Source organism: Doryrhamphus excisus, chromosome 8, assembly GCF_030265055.1.
Source record: "Doryrhamphus excisus isolate RoL2022-K1 chromosome 8, RoL_Dexc_1.0, whole genome shotgun sequence".
Lineage (NCBI taxonomy): Eukaryota > Metazoa > Chordata > Actinopteri > Syngnathiformes > Syngnathidae > Doryrhamphus > Doryrhamphus excisus.
The window spans coordinates 14,408,271-14,430,786 of record NC_080473.1 but is presented as its reverse complement, the minus strand read 5'-3'; the positions used below and the strand labels follow the sequence as shown (position 1 = coordinate 14,430,786).

The 22,516-nt window shown below is 37.7% G+C and overlaps 1 protein-coding gene across 11 annotated transcripts in view; it reads right to left on the bottom strand.

Annotated features, from left to right (window-relative positions):
* LOC131134198 (rap1 GTPase-activating protein 2-like) overlaps nt 1-22,516 on the bottom strand; it is a 110,130-nt gene that overhangs the window by 36,567 nt on the left and 51,047 nt on the right. Inside the window, exon 1 of one of the 11 annotated variants that reach the window (XM_058079197.1) lies at nt 7,719-8,374. The exons of 9 other annotated variants lie outside the window; for them this stretch is intronic. In XM_058079197.1, the coding sequence (XP_057935180.1) occupies nt 7,719-7,840 (122 nt within the window). In that variant the 5' untranslated portion in view covers nt 7,841-8,374. Of the gene's footprint in view, nt 1-7,718; nt 8,375-22,516 lie in introns of those variants that run through there. One more of the 11 variants, XM_058079196.1, reaches the window with a different exon arrangement.

Below are 22,516 nucleotides of genomic sequence, written 5' to 3'. Positions count from 1 at the left end.
GTGTACCATAGTAAGTGTCAATATAGTGATATATATAGCACATCATGACTGGTTCAAGACTCTTCATCCTTGTATTTGGAAATCATGGAACTCAACTTAAATCTTCATTTCGAACCTACTGGCTCTGTTATTTTGCACTAATTCAGATTCAAAATGCATTGTCTTTTCATAAAATGTTAGATATTGTAAAAATTCTATTTGAGAAATATCCATAATATGGGTCCCTGATGTCAGTAAAGGGTGATGATGGGTCCAGCAGCCAAGAAACGACGAATGACACCTTGGGGTGTCCTAATTGACTGTATTTTACTCCTATTAGTTATTGCTACAAAGAAACATAAGTGTAGGCCCCCTTTGAGTGCTAAATGTGGGACCTTGAAGCAACAGGAGATATCATGCAGTTTTCCGTCATTCACAGATTGATATGGAGCTGGTCAGCGGGGGTCCTAATTTTTCAGGGCAGCCCAATTGGTTGAGGTACACAAATGGAAGTAATAGTTCTGTCATGGTAAAATTGACTTGATCACTTTTGATGGATGGAAAAAAACAAAAAAAATGTTTTTATTATAATATTGCTACATTCTTGAAGGACAATTTTAAAGTAAATGTTTGATTTTACTTGTATGTTTCTTTCACTTCATTGCCATTCATTTTTCTTCAATGTTTTGTTTTTCCTTTCAGTGTGGCCCAATAATTATTTTATATTCGTCCATTTATTATACTTCTTCATCATCATCCATCCACTGTGCAGCCCACTATTTTATATATGTAAATAAAATGAGAAAATGTTACTAAATGTTACTAATGGCACTAAAAACTGACATCAGCTTTAGTATATTTTTTACAAAAAGACTCTCAAAATCTGGCAAGACTAAAACGCTCAGAAAAAAATATTGCAATAATAAATAACCACATTATCACATAATCAATTACAGGATAAAATACAAATAAACTCAAACAAAATAAAAAAATTAAAACTAAAGTAATTTTGCAGGCCTCCAAATACTACTATGTGCACGCTTGTCATCTCTCATCTCCACACAAAAGAATTTGCAACCCCGCAAATTTGAGGATTTAGGTCTTTTTTTTCTTTAAAAATAGGTTATTTTATTTAAAGAAAAAACATCTCATTCAGCCCAGATCTGTAATCATTTATACATTATACAATACACACATGTACTATGTAAATATCTATGCTTTTATGCTTCACTGATAATGTTTTTTCACCGTGTGTTGAGGTGTTCCGCTTTGTTCAGTGATCCTTGAACACACCTTAGTTACTACGTGAGACAATGCAAAACTTTCTCTGACACTGCTAAAAAAAAAAAAATCCATTCTACTAATCTTCATTAGTAGCATTATTAGTAGTATGTCCATCTCCATTACTTATTTTTTTTTTGCCCTTCCTTGGTAAGTTTGGAACAGAATGAAGCAAAACTATATTACAGAGAAAATACAGAGAAGGTCATGTGTTTGTTATTCCATGTTGTATATTGGGAGTACACAATTGTCCATAATGAAGAATGAATAAGGAGTAAGGATCATTCATAATGTTAATTCAAAATTAGAAAATTCAAAAATCAAAATAAAAAATATTCAAAAAAATTCAAAAAAAAAATTCCCCCCCAAAATAAAATAAATAAATAAATAAATAAATAAATAAAAAATATGGAAAGCAGGAAGTGAACAAATGTAACAGTTACTGATTGTAAAAGTACCAGATGGAGGGGTAGGATTTAATAAGCTTTGCTTCTTCCTACTCCTTTTCGACATGTGGAACTGTGAACTGATTATGTGATGCATTCAATTGTAATCTGATGCATGTTCAAATGAAATAAAACCATTACCATTACAATTACCATGAATGTAACTAAGGGTCCATTTTCTCAACCCCTGCTTTATCAGTGAAGATGTTTACTATCTATCCATCCCTGGACCGGTCGCCAGTCAATCACAGGACACATACAGAGACAGTAAACCATGATGTTTGTTACTACCTTTCTATACAGCGGTTCATGTGCTAATGAGAGTATAGTAGTACTTTTGTGTCTTTGTGTCCACTGAATGTCCTGGCTGCCTGATGGCCATGAATCCTATCAAATTCTATTCATTTTTACCGGGACACTTTCTTTATGGCGGATCTCACCCACTTTGACTGACAAAGTCACAAGGAAAACACTTTGGAGTCTGTCAGAGGACACTGAATCGTTCTCGTCACAAATCACTCGATCACTTCAATCCAGCTGATAAGCACATCAGAGCACAAAGGTCACGCAGAAAGGTTTAGAGAGATATTGAGAGAAGGGGTTGAGGGGGGTTGGGGGGGTGAATGGATGTCAGACAGATTGCTGAAAGAGAGCGAGCTCGGGAGAGGGAATAAATGAATCTGTGCGGCCTAAAAATAGAGCTCTCAATCCCCCGCAGCAGAGCTGGGTAAATAGGGCTGTCTTGGGGGTGGTCTCTGGACACTTGTTAAAGACAATGCTATCTCATCCATTACATCCTGAGACAAGGCTGATTGTTGGCAACAAACACACATGCACCCAAAAATACCCCCCCCCCCCCACACACTTTTTACAAGAACAGACAGCAAAAGACTTTATGTTCAAGCACACTTTGTGTAACTCTACTTAGTGTCCTCTACAGCTGCTCCATGTTAAAAGAAGGACTGATTGAAGATTGGAGGAAAACAAATGGCAAGATGGGGGAGTCCGTGTGTCCCGATGCATGCATGATGAAGTTTATGTTTGAACATGTTATATATATCGAGTAATAGCAAATATGAGTACAGTTTATTCAAATACGCTAGTGACATTTATAATTAATGATCCAATAATTGATACAACGAAGAGAGACTTGAGAGGATTCACATACCTAAGTTAGACATTTTGGACCAAGACAACTCATTTCTGGAATGGCCTTTTATTGTGGCCAGCCTAAGGCACATCCGTCAAACAGTAACAATGGTAATGGTTTTATTTCATTTGAACATGCATCAGATTACAATTGAGTGCATCCCATAATCAGTTCCCAGTTCCACATGTCCAAAAGGAGTAGGAAGAAGCAAAGCTTATTAAATCCTACCCCTAGATCTGGTACTTTTACAATCAGTAACTGTTACATTTGTTCACTTCCTGCTTTCCTAATATAGTTTTGTAAGTTTATTTATTTATTTGTTTATTTATTTATTTATTTACTTATTTACTTATTTATTTATTATTATTTTATTTATTTTTTTTTATCACGTACCAAAATATGAGGTGATATGAGCATCCAATGACATCCCATAATCAGTTCACAGTTCCACATGTCCAAAAGGAGTAGGAAGAAGCAAAGCTTATTAAATCCTACCCCTCCATCTGGTACTTTTACAATCAGTAACTGTTACATTTGTTCACTTCCTGCTTTCCATAATACAGTTTAAGGTTTTTGTTGTTGTTGTTGTTGTTTTAATAATGTACCTCGTACTGAAGTACAAGGTGATATGAGCATCCAATGCCATAATGGGTACCATAGTGCGTGTCAATATAGTGATATATATAGCACATCATGACTGGTTCAAGACTCTTCATCCTTGTATTTAGCAAACATCAACTGCTTGTATTGTTTCTTGAATTGGCTCATCGTTGTGCATTGTTTGAGGTCCTTACTCAATCCAATCAGCATCTTGATATACCGCATCAATTTACAGCAAAACCCATGCAGAAGTTACAAACATTGAAGAGAAAAGGGTTAGCGTTTTATGTTGATATGTTAGAAGTTTTTTGTTCAATGCGAGCTGATAAAAAAGGCTTGATATAAAAAAAAAATAACCAACCACAAATTCCTGCTAGTTTGACATTTTATAGTTTGACCAATGTTTAGAATGTTTTGCCCAACAGCCAGCGCACCATGATTTGTTTTTCAGTGTTCAAGTAGCCATGGCAACCATGTACTAACATCTGTTTGCATGAACCTCACCAAGTATTTTTGGCGACAGTATAATGTCAATGTTTGGGAAATTTCCCCTCATTCCTAATCCTGAGGTTAAGGTGCGGAAATACGTTTTAAAAATACGATTTCCTAGAGACGGAGTCAAGCCATTTCCAAACACCATCATTAGCCAAACTACTTTTTTTATTGCCACATAAGCTATTGAAGCTGTACACTTCTGTGTGAAAAAATAAAATGAGAATTCCTTTCTTTAAATGAAGTGAATTATGATCTTTGCGAAAGGGATTTAATCAACACTATAACATAAGCCTTGATAACTTCACATAAGACTGGTTTAACACAAACCATAGAAGAGCAGTATCCTCACAGTCATAAAGAAATATTGAATTAAACTATGCAGTCCAGAACAGATTTCCATTCTGTTGATGCATTTTCCTGTAAAGGCTGCCAGCAAGGAGGTTTTTTATGATGGAGTAACTGGTTGGTTTCTCTGGCTATAGCTGGAAGAATGCATGGCAACAAAAGTGGAAAAAAACTGTTGTTGTTTAATAAGCTAAACCATGGACTGGTCTCCAGTCAATCAGCAATAGTAATAACCCAAAAATGTAAAATGTTACAAGATGACAATAATAATAAATAACTATTCACGCAATAAATGAAAATGAACTCAATCATTTTGCCGCTCTCGGTATATTGACATGGGCATGACTGTTTGTTTTCTTCATATCCCTCCCCCAAGAGTCTTCATACCGTGTCTTTGTCTCAGTGGGTGGAGGCGGGGCTGGTAGCATACACACAGCATGCAGATGAGTTTAACGCAGTAGAAATTAAATTAGTAGAATCCAATATTTTGTCATATGTTTGTTTTTTTCGACAAGTAAAGTTCTTAAAGGGCGGCACGGCGGACCAGTGGTTAGCGCGCAGACCTCACAGCTTGGAAACCAGGGTTCAATTCCACCCTCGACCATCTCTGTGTGGAGTTTGCATGTTCTCCCCGTGCATGCGTGGGTTTTCTCCGGGTACTCCGGTTTCCTCCCACATTCCAAAAACATGCTAGGTTAATTGGCGACTCCAAATTGTCCATAGGTATGAATGTGAGTGTGAATGGTTGTTTGCCCTGTGATTGGCTGGCGACCAGGCTGGCGACCAGTCCAGGGTGTACCCCGCCTCTTGCCCGAAGACAGCGACCCTCGTGAGGACAAAGCGGTAGAAAATGAATGAATGAATGAAAGTTCTTAAAGGGCGGCACTGCGGTCGAGTGGTTAGCACACAGACCTCACAGCTTGGAGACCAGGGTTCAATTCCACACTTGGTCATCTCTGTGTGGAGTTTGCATGTTCTCCGCATACTCCAGTTTCCGCCCACAAAAAACATGCATGCTAGCATGTTTTTAGCATGTTTGTTTTTAGCAACTAGCATGTTTTTCCCCAAAATGTGAGTGTGAATGGTTGTTTGTCTATATGTGCCCTGTGATTGGCTGGCGACCTGTCCAGGGTGTACCCCGCCTCTCGCCCAAAGAATGCTGGGATAGGCTCCAGCACCCCCGCAAGCCTCGTGAGGAAAAGCGGTAGAAAATGAATGAATTAAGTTCTTAAAAGTAATGTTAAAATCTTCTCCGGTTTCGTTCCCGTAGACCCAATCTCCTGTGTGGTATCACCTCGTCTCATGAACTGACTATCTCGTGACACTACCATTCACACTCACATTCTCACCTCCGGTCACTCAGTGGGGGCTGAACTGGGGCTGCTTGCATGAAGGTCATCATCAAGTCAAGCATGTTGCCAAAATGATATAGCATGCAGGCATATCTATATCTATACGAGTGTATGCATGTGCAAAGAAATATCCAGGCAAAGTCAATAATAATCCAAGTCAAAGTCATTGAATTACTAAGATTAAAGTCATTATTTCCAACATCCTCGGCAAGACTGAAATCCAGAGCCTTCCTAAGACCAGACTATGGAGTCTTTGTGTTGAGTTTGCTTGTTCTCCCCATGCCTGTGAGTGCTAACCAAGGCTATGTGCTAATGACTGTCAGTAAAATATAAAGAAGATTTGCATATTAGATATAATTGGATGGATATGAGAACAGGCATTGACATTAGCCACGTTTACATGAGGAGTTTTTCGTCTTTCCAAATGGAATCTTTCTGAATGACTTTTCCGAAAACAATGGTATACATGGAAAGGAATATTCCAATTCCCTGTCTACATGCACCACTATAGTCAAAAAGAACAGTCAATGGGGCATGCGTTGTGTTTGTTTTTTTAATTAATCATATTGGACTAAATGTGTTCAAATTGTAGTAAATATTCCATCTATCCATTTTCTATGCCGCTTATCCTCATTAGGGTTATGCTGGAGCCAGTAGTTCGACTGATCAATATTGTCTTTTCTTTTGCATCAATCATTTTTTTCTAATGAGTACACTTTGAAAAACATCATGCTTCAGTCGAAGGCAAATTGTGTTACTGTAGTGCTAACTAGCAATATTTTACTATGTGCTGCCTGCAAGATGCACCACCATTTTGGAGCAAGTTTACGACAGCTTAAAGGAGGCCTTAAGGCATGTATAGTGATATATAGCAATATGTGTTAAAATTATATTTATTTTAATATTTTTAATAATTTGACTTCAAATTTGAGTCAAATTTTTTTTTGATTTTTTTTCATTCAAAAATAGCCTGTATCACCTCGTACTTCGGTACGGGACAAAAAAAAAAAACAAAACTGTATTATGGAAAGCAGGAAGTGAACAAATGTAACAGTTACTGATTGTAAAAGTACCAGATGGAGGGGTAGGATTTAATAAGCTTTGCTTCTTCCTACTCCTTTTGGACATGTGGAACTGGGAAGTTATTATGGGATGCACTCAATTGTAATCTGATGAATGTTCAAATGAAATAAAACCATTACCATTACCATTACCATTACCATTACCATTACCATTACCATTACCATTACCATTACCATTACCATTACCATTACCAAAACTTCCCAGGCTCTTATGATAGAATCGTGCTATGTTCACAAAACTTCCACCTGACCGAACCATTAACAGGTGGGACGTTCCCAGTCCTCCCAGCTCGTAATATGACACAAAACAAAGACCCCCTCCCCGGAACAACCTTCAGTGTTGACATAGTTGTTAGTAACAGACACTGGATGTTGGCATGCTGAATTTAGAGCTTTTATCGAGTATCATAAAACCAGCTGGTACTTTTACACACTACACTTTGAAGCCAGTTAACAACATCTCCAAAAAACAGTAGAGACAAAACCAGAACCAGCAATGTAATCAACAAGTGTCCACTCAAGATGCTTGAGAGTACAGAAACCGTTGTGGAAAAAGCGGACATATACGCAGTCACGGATAGATGAGCTCTTCATTTTCACCTTTTATGCACAAAATTCTCTATTTCTTCCTTGTTTCAGTTGTAACAGCTTGGCTCGGGTCTTTTCTGCACACTCGTTCCTGAATGTTTGCTCTTCAGAAGCACTCGGTATGGCTATTTGTTCCTCTCTAGCCTATTTTTTCCATTTCCACTGACCCAAATACACACCCAAAACGCACACTCGTGTTCCCTCTCCAACGCCCTTAAAGCTACTCAAATAAAGAGGACCTATAATAAAACAGTAAATGCAAAGCCAATGAAGCGTAAAGAATTGAGTAACAGGCATTAAGACCGAACGTGTGGTCCTGTTTTGGCCGACAACCAGATGATCCACACACAAACTATCCACACAGCCCCAAAATTCTGATAAGACAATGAACTTCACCCACCCTTCACTCTCTTCTTTCTCCTTCTCCTTGGCTTTACGAGACTTGTGCAGGAGTCCGATCAGAATAACTGCAGCCCGAATGCCGGCTTTTTTGTTGTGCAACCTTCCCCCGGTTTGAGACATAGTGGGCGTCTCCAGGATGGGTTCAGGTGACAGTCGGTCCAAGGTCAGGCTGGTCCCAGGACTCCCGGGTGCCAGGGATGGCTTGGTTGTGGGCTTCCGGGGGTCCAGCGTGAGCTGTGAAAGTCAACTTCTTAAATTTTAAAAAAAGAGTCTCCTCGTCTGAGACGGATGACAGGTTTGACGGATCCAATATTGCGAGAGGAAGAGGAAGGCTTCTTAGTTGCTGTTAATGTCCAAATGTCCAAGTTGCCACCATTGGCCCGAGACTCCAGCCCAAGGTGAATTATCTGCATCCCTGGATCCTGCAGTGCATCACTGCATCCAGCTCCCGTACCACAACATGGTTTTTGATGCGAGTATGAAGACTTGGGAAGATGACAGCCTGGTGGACTCCGTGGCACCGCATCTCTCTACCTTATCTTCTCTGCCCCCCTCTCCCTTGTTCACTAACATGCTCTCCTCGCTCTCTCTCTCTCTCCTTCTATATGTGACTGCTGCTGGTTTGCTTCCTCCTTGCTGTCCTCTAAGCCCTGTCCTCGCTTTTGGATTGGCTGGAGTCAAAGCAAGCACCGCCCACTTCTCCTCCCTCTCATGGAGGACTTCCCCTCCCTCCAAGCTCTCCCTGCCCGTGTGTGTAGCTTTTGTTGGCAATTTAATTTTAATCTCGCTTGTTCCATGGAAACACACACAGACACACACAACAACGCTGTGCAATTCCAGAGACATTAACAGTGGTAAAAAATAAAAAAATAAAAAAATAAAAAATAAAAAATAAAAAATAAAAAATAAAAAATAAAAAATAAAAAATAAAAAATTAAAAATTAAAAATTAAAAATTAAAAATTAAAAATTAAAAATTAAAAATTAAAAAAACACACTGGAGGTGGTTTGAAGTGCAGGTAATAATAGTAAAACTCAGTTGGGTAAGTTGTACCATTATTTAGACCAGAGGTTCTAAACCTCAATAGGATTCAATAGGATTAAACTAGCACCTTCAGCCTTGAAAGGGAACAGCATATAGCATTACACTCATAATACACCAATACCCCCAATGGCCAGTCCGCCATTTTTGTAGTTAGACCATCATAAAAAAACAAGAAAAAAACAAATGAAAAAAAACCCAGTGGTTCCCTGTTCTATACTGGACACACAAACTCTCACCCTGGCATCCGCTTTAAATCTACAACGTACAGGTTTTGTTACAAAATTCATTGTCTCCATGACATAAAAAATAACATTAATGTGTGAACCCATAGCATGTTCAATCTTATCAACTCCTAATATGCTGGCCCGTTGCCATGAAGACAGTTCTGACATGTTCTCAAAATGAAAGTAGGTGAAAAAAAACAAACACCAACAGAATTTACTTTTTGCCACCCATTATTCACACGTCCTGACGCCATTTTAGAAATGAAAAAACTCCCATTTTTATATTACATTTTCCTCAACAAATAAAGGTTTTATATGTGAGTGCTTCAAATCCAATTTCTTTCTTCTCCTGTCTTGAATCCTCATCTGCCAATCCATGGAGAACTGACAGGAACAGGAAGTCAGACACACTAAGGATATTACTCGCCAAACGGCACTAAAAACTGAGAGAAGTTTATATATACGATATTGCTGTCAAAAATGACGTGATGACGGCGGTAACTCATTTATTTGAGTCATTGTGTGATTTTTTTTTTACTGTAATTAACGCAGGCGCACCAGAGCGCACCTGAGCAAGCACGCCTCTCTGTTATGACGGTTCATTAGACTACAACTTCATTCTGACCTGGACACAATTCCAACACCATACACAGTATGTATCTCCTACTCATATGTCTCTAGTCTGTTCATTCTGGGAAGAACACTTCCTCATTCTCATTACAAGAAACGCAAGATGCATTCAGGGACACTCCGAACATCACAAAAACAGTTGTTATCATGTGGGTGTGTGTGTAAATAAACAGGAAGATGAAGAAAAACATGACGTCAATATTTTTGTCACTCACTTTGTACTGTAACTCTTAATTTGGATGGAGTATTTGCTACATTTAAAGGGGACCTATTATTCATTTTCCACTTTTCTGACCTATAAATGTAGTTAGAATGTTGTATTCCTGTGTTAAACCATGCCAAAGTTTCAGATAATGAGGTTTGCGCATTTGGAAGTGAGTCGTGAAACACGTTTGGGATGGGTCAAAATGCTTGGTTTCAAGAGGCGTGGTAAAACTGCCCCTTTGTGATGTCACAGAGGGGCGGACGTCCTTGTATATAAATTCTCAGCCCTACCCCATGCTCTGTTCCTCTGTTTACTTGCTAGCAATGCCTCGTACGTGAAAGCCACGTTTGTTTACAATTCCTAAAGACGCCACCATCAGGCACAAATGGTTGGAGTTCCTGCTCTTTTCTTAAGAAACTTTGGACTGTCAAGTCTCTACTTCCGGATCGGATTCTAGATCCAACACATGGCGGCACAAACCGGAAGTCTTTCTATGTACTCGGCAGTGGGCGAAATCACTGTTTATTATCAACTTCCATGCCGTTTATCAACTCTTATAAAGTTAGCGGCACAAGCAGGAACTCTTTCTGTGCACTCGGCAGTGTGACCAACCACAGCAGAGTGGGCGTACCTGGAGGTGGGCCGTGGGTGAAATACATTAAAAGACACAGTTTTCGCGGGAACCACGAAATCCAAAGAAATACAACGGAATAGGTGCAGATTCTGGAAGAACTAGAACACTTTCTCCGCTGGTTATTGTGTGTAGCTGCTCTATAGGAGTCCACAACTCAAACAAACTTAATTTAAAATGATGTATTTTGTCAAAGAAGCATCATGTGTTCATTAATTTCACGAAATGTGACCCGACATTATTAGTTTAAGGGAAGAGCTGCCGCCTATATCGATATGAGTTGGGATCGGCTTCAGTTCACCTAATGACGACAAGTGGTATCGAAAATAAATCGAAAATACACCGGTTTTGTCAGCAAGTATCTGTGACATTTTGACAGCTATGTATTAAGTTTCCATACACTTCCTTTTCCATTTTCCTTCCATTTGCAATGAGAGAATTCAGACATACAAGAAGTAGGCGGCGGTCCAAAAAATGTAAAAATTTACAAAAAGAAACGAATGCTGTTTTGCTCAGGCAAGGTTGGCTTTTTACTTCTGCCAGAGATGTGCACTTAGTGAATCAACAATGTCTTTTTCTTGGAATCGCTCATGTTGAAAGAAATGTTATAGTTCTCGGGAGCATGAAACATGGCCAACATAAAACACTCTCTTTTCAAGGTAAAAGCTACCTCTTGATTTATGGGAGCAAATATATGACAGAGAAGGACACACGCATATAATTATACTGTCCGTATAAAAGCCCGATGCTGTAAAAAATATACTCAGTGTATCTATTTGCATGTGTTTGTGGGATGGGTAATGACAATAATGAAGAGGTAAATTTTGTTAGATGGCTCAAATGGATCGCCTGACCCGTTCGACACAGGATAATTAGAGACAAAGACATCTGCAGCCGAGATGCTTAAGTAATTGTGTGACAGCAACCAGGGAATAGATGCAGCCCAGGAAACAGAACAGTAGCACTATAGCAACGGAGCAGCTGCCTGAAAATATGCCCGAAGGACCCCGAAGAATAACAGCCCATGAAAAAGTTAAAAAAGACCGGACTACAGTATCAAAGATATCCTTGGGACCACCGAATAAAACACACACTCCCAATCTCACAATGCATTGCCGACTGTTACATTTCACCAAGATCCTATTGTGCGTCATCGAGAAGGGGAATGAGACACCTTTATCAACACTTTGTTGGTCTCCGTCAACCCCCAACCCCCACCCCCCTCTTCAGTCACACATACACACCCACAGGTGTGACAATGTTCCCGTGTGATACACTGAGGTGTAGCAGCACTGAGCTGCAATAAATATCATGTGGAGCAAATATGTTCGGCTTTACAACTACAAATACAAACCACTCAGCTTGACTCAAAACTACTTTCAGGTCACACGTCATGTCATGAAGGAACGTGTTTTTGCCATGATGCATGCACAAATAAATATGGTGATGGTAATGGTTTTTTTTCATTTGAACATGCATCAGATTACAATTGAGTGCATCCCATAATCAGTTCACAGTTCCACATGTCCAAAAGGAGTAGGAAGAAGCAAAGCTTATTAAATCCTACCCCTCCATCTGGTACTTTTACAATCAGTAACTGTAACATTTGTTCACTTCCTGCTTTCCTAATATAATTTAAGTAAGTTTTTTTATTTTTTAATTTTAATTTTTATCCTAACATAATTTAAGTTTTTTAATTTTAATTTTCATCCAAACATAATTTACATTTTTTTAATTTTAATTTTAATTTTAATTTTAATTTTAATTTTAATTTTAATTTTAATTTTAATTTTAATTTTAATTTTAATTTTAATTTTAATTTTAATTTTAATTTTAATTTTAATTTTAAATTTAATAAATTTAATAAATTTAATTTAATTTAATTTAATTTAATTTAATTTAATTTAATTTAATTTAATTTAATTTAATTTAATTTAATTTAATTTAAATATTTTAGCTGTTTGAAGATGAACTATATCAGCAAGTTGATTGTATTTGTGATTTTAGAAATAAAGAGTTAATATGTTCTCTGTAGGCGGCATTATGAATTATCCTTACTGGCCTTTTTTGCAGTACATTTAGCGAGTGAAGATTGCTTTTGTAGTTATTACCCCATATTTCCACACAATACGTAAGATATGGTAGAACCAGAGAGCAATAAAGAGTGTGGAGTGATTTCTGATTGAGAGCAAATTTTGCTTTGTTCAATATTCAACATATATTTCTGGCCATCTTATGTTTTATATTTGTAATATGAGGTTTCCAGCTCATATTTTCATCTATTGTGATCCCCAGAAATTTATTTTCGTTCACCCTTTCAATGTCTACACCGTCTATTTGTATTTGCTGGTGCGTGTCTTGCTGTTACCAAACAGCATGATTTTAGTTTTACTTAAGTTCAAGGACAATCTATTATCATCAAACCATCTTTTTAGTGTGCAATGCAAGTTAAAGAAAAAGCACCACATTTACTTTTCATTTACATTTGATCCCAACAAGCCACAAAAAGTCCCTCCCCCTTTCCTCACATGACCAGTGCTCATTGCCAATGGGAGCTATTGTTCTGAGAGCCTTATATGTTGGATGCTGTCTGCCACGCCAAGTGTGCTGTTTTGTCTTTGGGCTCTTGACGGCTGTGTGGTGTGACGGTGAGATCAAGCTGTGTGCTAATAAAGGGTGTCTCCCGAGCTTCAGGACTGCCGTCTTTTTTGGCATATTGAGCTTACAAAATGTCAGAGGACATCTTATTAAGTGCCTGGGTTACTCATATTTATAATCCAAAGACCAAACTTGGAAATAATTCCACACCGGAGACAAACTGAACTAGAAAGCTTGTTGCTATGTGAAGCACGTCATTTCTCCGGCGTCAATATCGTTATCAACTTTAAAAACCAATACCCTTATGAACCAATGGAGTAATTTATTTTTTATTGTGGTTAATTGGTTCCAGGCCCGACTGTGATAAGTGAATTTCTTATTCATAAATCAAATCTTTATAGTTAGAGCATTAAAAAATCTGTTTATGACCTTCTAAAAACGTTTTTTAATGTTTCATAATAAGAGCAAAAAAGACGAGTTCTGGGGTTTAGCCTGGAGATTTAGCTTGGCACGGTTTATGGCCGCAAGAGTAGGCAGTGTTTTTATTTGGGATTTTTATTAGGGGTTATTGTTTTATTCGTGGAGGTTTGCCCTGGAAAGGAGAGGAATGAAGATTAGCCACAGCAAGACGGAGTATATGTGTGTGTATGAGAGGGACCCGAGTGGAAGAGTGAGGTTACAGGGAGAAGAGATACAGAGGGTGGAGAATTTTAAGTACTTGGGGTCAACATTCCGGATGAAACAGGTGGAGAAAAGTGTCAGGCGTGAAAACTGTGCTGAGACCAGCCATGTTGTTTGGTCTGAACTTGAGGTAGCAGAGATGACAATGCTGAGGTTCTGATTGGGCGTGACCAGGATGGATAGGATCAGGAATGAGTACATCAGAGAGACATTACATGTTAGAGGCCTTGGAGATAAAGTCAGAGAGGCCAGACTGAGATGGTTGGGACGTGTCCAGGAAGACCAAAGAGGAGGTTTATGGATGTAGTGACGGAGGACATGAGGGTAGTTGGTGTGAGATAGACATATGCAGAAAACAGAGTTGGACGGAGGAGATTGATTTGCTGTGGCGACCTTTGAAGTGAAAAGCCCAAAGAGAAAGAAGAATTAGGGGTTACTGAATTACAGCTGTGAGATAATTTAAGCCTGCAATAAAAGGCTGTTGATTTGGCGACCAACTTTGGCATTTGCGTGTCTCAATGAACATTACAATAATATTACTGACACACCAGTGTAGAACACTACATGTCTCTAAATGCGTTTTCTGAATGCCTTAGTTTGTATTTTACCGAGTTTAGCCATTTTTATGCTTGAAAATGCTTCATTTAGACATACATAATGCATATTCTTGAATAAGAAAATATCATATTCAACAACAAAACAGCCAGATTTATTATTCTATATCTTTTTGAAACACCATGATAGAATGAAGCCACAAACAGCAAAGTATAAATGACGGCTATCTCTTTTCCGCCCAATATTCATTATCCTTCGATTATTTCCAAGTTTATGCAGCACAGCAATTCACCGCAGGTATACTCTTTTTCAGCTGGAGAGACAAATCATCACACACCATTTGCATTTCGCTGAATCTGAGGCCACTTTATGTAAATTAGGAAATTCATCGCCTCTGGAAACTCATAGATAATGATATAAACAATCAACAACAACAAAAAAATACAGACAAATAATTTGTATTTCATGATTTACCTAAAAGGCTCTGCAGAAATAAATTTGACTCTCTTATAGCATTCAACAAAACAACAAAATAGAAGCCAAACAAGCTGTCATATACCCCAAAACATGCCTTTGAGCAAGCATGATTACATCAAAGCATGGCACTCTTACAGCCTCACGGTATACGTAACAAAAAGCAAACCTGCTTCAGAAAAAGCTAGTCATCTGTGAAAACTTTCCCTTTTCAGCCGGACTTAAACTGTAAAATTATTTTATTTTATCATTTCTTACAGTCTGCAGATACTTTGACATAGATGCTTCCAGAACTGCTCAGGAAATATCACGCACTCTCCAAAGACGAACCCAATTTATTCAGTGATGCTATTTTTAAAGCAAAATGTCCCACTTAGATTAAGTTTAATTGCCATCATAAAACCTTTTCTAACGGTACAAGCAATTTTTTTAATGTAACATTTTACCAATGGCCTCACTTAAGTATTTTTTTTTTAAAACATTCATTTGTGAAATGAATTCTACCACTAAGTATGCTAAAATAACAAAGCACCCCCCACCCCCTTTCATAATAATAAGTGAAGGGCATAAAGTAATAGTGTATTACCTCAGCCGCCATTCATCAAATATGATGTACCCAGACTAACCTGTGAAAAAAACTGCTGGGGGAAAAAATAGGCAGCTAGCTTAGCTGTTGTGATAAGATTTGTTGGGTTTTTTGGGGGGGCTTTTTCCTGATTTTCGAGTCTTTTTGATCCGCATACTGATTTTTTGGCTTGAACACTTTATATTCCGAATGCCCTTCCTGACAAATACCAATGATGCTTACTAATGGATATTCGAACCCAGGGCGTTAGAATGCTAACCACAAATCAACATGACGATCCTCCATTTCTGAAGTCCATATTTGTTGGCTTTGCTTCCATCTTCATTTGGCTTCCTGATTGGCTTTTGTTGTTTTTCATGTGACAATCATTAAGTTCGAACTAACTTTGTAAAAATGTGTCCTGGTTTTCGTACATTGTCTTAGTTATCATATGGCTAAACAGTCGTACTAACTAGTTGAGTGCCCAAACAGAGCATCCACGCTTGATTGGTTCTTATAAATTTTAGTCACAAAATACTGATTCCAGTCAGGGAATCATCGTTTGTGTGGATGGTTTTATTTGATGTAATCATTTATACAATTATGTTATTTCTCATCTGAAAAATTTGTTTATGTCAGTTTCAGTTTTCGTCTGATATTTTGGAACAGGTTAATGAGGAAAACTGAGGTTCCACTGTATTTCTATTTTGTACCAGGCTTAACTGCACATTAATCCCTCGTTCATCACAGTTAATTGATTTTATACCCAACAGTGATAAATGAATTCCTGTGAAATAGGATTCCTTTTTTAGAAATCAGACATAATAAAAGTAAGTATATAAGACTTGTGTTTGTGTGTTGCTGAAAATGTGTACCCGAGGGGGGGCTTAGACAGAGGCGAACAGGAAGTGATGTTGAGACTGGAGTTGGTTTCAGCTCGGCCAGAAAAGTCGCCTGTATTAATATTTTTTTTTATTCTGAATTTTTGATGCTGCCTTTTGTGAGCTAATTCAAACCTGCAATAAAAGCCTGCTGTTCCGACGATCAGGTCTGGTGCTTGTGTGTCTCGCCGAACATTACAGTAACATTACTGACACCTAGTGACCAGTATAGAATACCAGGTATAGATTTGTATTTTAGTTCTTTTAACCATTGTTATGCTTGAAAATGCTTAATATAGGCAAAAATGACTTTTGCGTGATTATAAATATTTTTTTGACTAATAAAATAATAACCACAAATCAGCATGATGTATTGATTTATTTTTAAAAATAATAATAGTAATAATAATATATAAAATAATAATAAAAATATAAATAATAATAGAGTGAATCCACAAAATTTGAATTGCGAAGTGACAAAATATTCCTAAAAAAAAAAAATGCAGCGAATATAAATTAAATAGTGGTTACTTGTTATTTTGTCCATTGAGTCGATACCCTTGGTCACATTCCATGGACATCTTTAACTGGACTAGACTGTTTTTCTTCTTTGTGTATTTTAGTAAAGGGATGCAGTCACACACCCACTTGAAACATAATACCATTTACACACACTCCCACTTTACATACAGTACACACACACACACACACACACACACACACTTGTACCAAGAAGGCTCTCCTGTAACTTGACAGATGCTCCATCCAATGTCTCCCAAAATGCCAGTCTTCAAACGTCATGTCTTTTTGCAGCCCTGACAGCATATCACATAAACATAACGCCATGTAACCCAACTCAATGGCATGCATTTGCACGCATACACACAAACCGCTAAAGCCCAGCTGCATGCAGGCTGGGCAAAGTGACCTTCACAACTGCTGCTGAGTAACTGCTTCATTCCCAAGACACACACACACAAACACAAATACACACACACACACGCACAAACACAAAGAGCTCACATTCTACCTTCTCTAAGACTCAATTCTGGTTTTCAATTCAGTGCACAAGAATAGCAATACAGGCTGCCAAGATACTTGCAAAATTCCTTTTCATGAATGTGTGTGTGTATCGAGAGGAGGGAGAGGCTTATAATCAAGTCAGCAATATTAGCTATATGGAATAGAAGCAATAATGTTAAACTGGAAAAGCTTTTTGTAAGAGCTTATTGCTGAAATGCCATGTCTGTAAATGAAATAATACCGTGAACCCGGAAAGTAAATGAAGGAAAATGTCACCTTTTATCTTTCATCAAGCAGAAGGGGGCGAGAGGCGGGGTACACCCTGGACTGGTGGCCAGCCAATCACAGGGCACATATAGACAAACAACCATTCACAGTCACATTCATACCTATGGACAATTTGGAGTCAACAATTAACCTAGCATGTTTTTGGAATGTGGGAGGAAACCGGAGTACCCGGAGAAAAGCCACGCATGCACGGGGAGAACATGCAAACTCCAAACGGTACGTTATTTAAAAAAAAAAAAAAAAAAAAAAAACGTAAACTGTATGATGGAAAGCAGGAAGTGAACAAATCTAACAGTTACTGATTGCAAAAGTACCAGCTGGAGGGGTAGGATTTAATAAGCTTTGCTTCTTCCTACTCCTTTTGGACATGTGGAACTGGGAACTGATTATGGGATGCACTCAATAATGTATATAGTCAAGGGCTGCACGGTGGACGAGTGGTTAGCAGGCCACACAGCTAGGAGACCCGAGTTCCATTGCACCCTTGCTCATCTCTGTTTGGAGTTTGCATGTTCCCGGAGTACCCGGTTTCCTCCCACATTCCAAAAACATGCTAGGTTAATTGGCGACTCCAAATTGTCCATAGGTATGAATGTGAGTGTGAATGGTTGTTTGTCTATATGTGCCCTGTGATTGGCTGGTGACCAGTCCCGGATGTACGCCGCCCTCGCCTGAAGACAGCTGGGATAGGCTCCAGCATGCCCACAACCGTCATGAGGATAAGTGGTAGAAAATGAATGAATGAATAGTCCAGAGACTAACAGCTAGGAGACCAGGGTTCAATTCCACCCTCGGCCATCTCTGTGTGGAGTTTGCATGTTCTCCCCTGTGCATGCGTGGGTTTTCTCCGGGTACTCCGGTTTCCTTCCACATTCCAAAAACATGCTAGGCTAATTAGCGACTCCAAATTGTCCATAGGTATGAATGTGAGTGTGAATGGTTGTTTGTCTATATGTGTCGGTATACCGGATACTGGTAAGAAAGCCAATATAGATAATCTCTATTTTTGATACAGTGTATATACCCCCCACCCCCTCCCTCAATGTACTGTTTGTCTCTGCCTTTCTCAGAGGAATATTATATAGTGTGGGCGCCTGGCCTAACTCAAGGACACACATTGTATCCATTCAAATGAACATGCAGGCAAACAGTGATTTATGGAAGGGAGCAAAGGAGCAGGAATTGCACACAAGTTGTGAAACAGTTCCTCTTTTGGTTGTAAATCCTGAATACTGTACACGCTATGTTTGTGTGTCAGGAGTAGTTCCAGTGAGTGGCTACATTTACAGCACAATTAGGCGCAGAAAAGCAAAAATAGTATTTAAAATAAGGTGATAGGGGTGGGTGTGTTTGAAACATTTCTGTGCCACAGTGGGGCCATAATTGAGAACCACTGATGTAGCTGTACAAGCCCATGCTGAGAAGTGATTTCCTTCCTAGGAATATAATATTGACATAAAAACATCAATGATTGAGCCTTGTAGCGCTGATATTTGACAGCAGATGAGTACACTAAACACTTTAGAAATGACAAATGTCATGCAGGTGCAGCAACAGGCTGCAGAAGATGTGAGTTATTCTTCTGGCAGTGATGTGAGGCAGTGAGATTGCTCTTATGTACGTAATATAATAAGACGGTTGCAGCCACATGGGTAAATATGTGGCCGCGTATGGGAGAGTGTGTGTGATAGGAAGTGGCGAGATGAACACATTCACACGGTAAATTTAATACAATGTGTTACAAAAATGTTACAGAAATGGGTCCAAAATTGTCACCTCGTACTTCGGTACGAGGTACATTATTTAAAAAAACAAACAAAAACAAAACAAACAAAAAAACATGTACAAATTTAAAAATTTAAAAATTTAAAAATTTAAAAATTTAAAAATTTAAAAATTTAAAAATTTAAAAATTTAAAAATTTAAAAATTTTAAAATTTTAAAATTTTAAAATTTTAAAATTTTAAAATTTTAAAATTTTAAAATTTAAAAAATAAAACAAAAAAAACAACTTAAACTGTATTATGGAAAGCAGGAAGTAAACAAATGTAACAGTTACTGATTGTAAAAGATGGAGGGGTAGGATTTAATAAGCTTTGCTTCTTCCTACTCCTTTTGGACATGTGGAACTGTGAACTTATTATGGGATGCACTCAATTGTAATTTGATGCATGGTCAAATGAAATAAAACCATTACCATTACCATTACCATTAGTTGCTGCATACAATGCACCAATTCTGCCAAACAACTACGGTTTGTTTGGTGTCCTTGAAATAGTTGTGTGCTCTGAGTGAAAGAAAAGATTATTCTTTTCCCGTTTTTCTTCCATCTTATTGTTGTTTCCAAATGCTGATGCTGTGTGTGAATGAATTAAGGTTCTAAGCTACTGTTTCGATTTTCTTCTCTGAAGTCAGATATTTTTTTTTACTGAGTATTGAGTATTTATTGAGCAACATAACAATATAATGTGTCTTTATTTCTTATGTATTGTGTAAAACTAACACAGTAACAACAAAGCAACAAAGCCACAAACAAAATGAATACAGATCCACCATCCACCAGTATGAGCCTGGGGTTTGTTAATAATAACTTCATTAAAACTTACCATTATCGTATCAGCATTTGAGAGCAAATATGGGATTTATGCTTCAGAAGCATCTTATATGATTTAATTGTAGCTTTTAAAAAGTGCATTTTTTACTGTACTATTAAATACAATATGTATTGTAATATCACCACATCAGTATCATAACCATTTGGACTCTGTGATCCTATATTGTCATATTCCTATTATCCCTGTACATAATTACAAGTGTTTATCATTATCATTCCTCCTTTAATTAGCCTCCTGCGTGTCTCCCTGTGACTTATCCCCATCATTTCTAGGGTTGATTCCCCCAACGTCTGCCTGGACTAAGCTAATACTCTGGCAGCATTTCAGGTCACATCGTGGCTTTGAGGGTTGTGAAGTGCAGAAAGAGTTGACACTCGACCGTCAGTCTCACCGGCTGGCCTCTCTCTACAGCTTCCAAACAGTGTCTCTGCAAATATGAGTATGTTGATATAGTAATATGGTAATGGTTGTATTTCATTTGAACATGCATCAGATTACAATTGAGTGCATCCCATAATCAGTTCACAGTTCCACATGTCCAAAAGGAGTAGGAAGAAGCAAAGCTTATTAAATCCTACCCCTCCATCTGGTACTTTTACAATCAGTAACTGTTACATTTGTTCACTTCCTGCTTTCCATAACACAGTTTGTTTGTTTTTTTTATTGTGTTTTTTTTTTTTTTTTTTTGTCACGTACCGAAGTACGAGGTGATGAGCATCCAATGACATAAGTAACTGTTACATTTGTTCACTTCCTGCTTTCATAATATAGTTTTTTTCATTTTTTTTTATTTTTATTTTTATTTTTTGTCACGTACCGAAATACGAGATATGAGCATCCAATGACATGATGGGTACCATAGTAAGTGTCAATATAGTGATATATATAGCACATCATGACTGGTTCAAGACTCTTCATCCTTGTATTTAGCAAACATCAACTGCTTGTATTGTTTCTTGAATTGGCTCATCGTTGTGCATTGTTTGAGGGTCTTACTCAATCCATTCCATAGTTTGATTCCACATACTGAAATGCTATGGCTAGCATAACGTAGTCCTAGCATAGAAGTGTTTCAAATGTACTTCTTCCCTGAGATCATATTTCTCCTCTCTTGTAGAGAAGTATTGGACGACATTTTTAGGTAATTGGTTATTTTTAGCCTTATGCATTATTTTAGCTGTTTGAAGATGAACTATATCAGCAAGTTGAAGTATTTGTGATTTTTGAAATAAGGAGTTAGTATGTTCTCTGTAGGCGGCATTATGAATTATCCTTACTGACCTTTTTTGCAGTACATTTAGCCAGTGAAGATTGCTTTTATAGTTATTAGCCCATATTTCCACACAATAAGTAAGATATGGTAGAACCAGAGAGCAATAAAGAGTGTGGAGTGATTTCTGATTGAGAACAAATTTTGCTTTGTTCAACACTGAAATATTTCTGGCCACCTTATGTATAATATATAGTATGGTTTTGATGTATCTGTTAACTTTCAGACAAGACAAACTGTCATGTGCAAAACACCCCCAAAGAGGCTATGAATCAGTACTTTGTGCTAAATGTAAAATATATCCAAAAAAGAGCAGTGGAGAGTTGCCACCAATGATACATACTCAGTGGTTATTTTGTCACACTTTACCAATCAATCACTGAAGCGGAGAATAACATTTCTCAGTTATTCATCTGGCCAGTTAGAAGTAGTGTTGGGTATCGTTCAGATATTACTGCATATCGGTGCCAAATTGGCACTCAAAAATGACCCGGTCAGGTTGTTTTCTTGAAATATCTTTGTAATGAAAAATTGTTATCATTTCATATTCCAGGTATTCCTCAAAAAACATGTTTTTGATATCATGCCATTCACATTTTTAACTTATCTTTTATACATTTCAAGATTTTCTTTGTTTTTGTGTTACTACCCCAACCTTCCATAAGTGGGTCAAAAATGACCCGGTCAGGTTGTTTTCTTGAAATATCTTTGTAATGACATTTTTTTAATCATTTCATATTCCAGGTATTCCTCAAAAATCATATTTTTGATATCATGCCATTCACATTTTTAACGTACCTATAATGCAACACACAATAGATCCTCACATTTTCTATTGTTGTACGGGGTCATTTTCTTTTTCAAAGATAGAAAAAAGTGAAAAATGAAGATGTGTCTAACATGAAATCATTCTTGTGTGGTCCTAAATATAATACTAAATATCATACAAGTGATTATTCCTAACCAAAATGGCAAATTTGGAATAAAAACACATTGATTCTAGTAAGGGTCATTTTTGACCCACTTATGGAAGAGTGTAGGGTCCAGTCACTCGTGCATCTAAGGCAGGGGTCTCAAACTCAATTTACTTGGTGGCCACTGGAGCTCGGGTC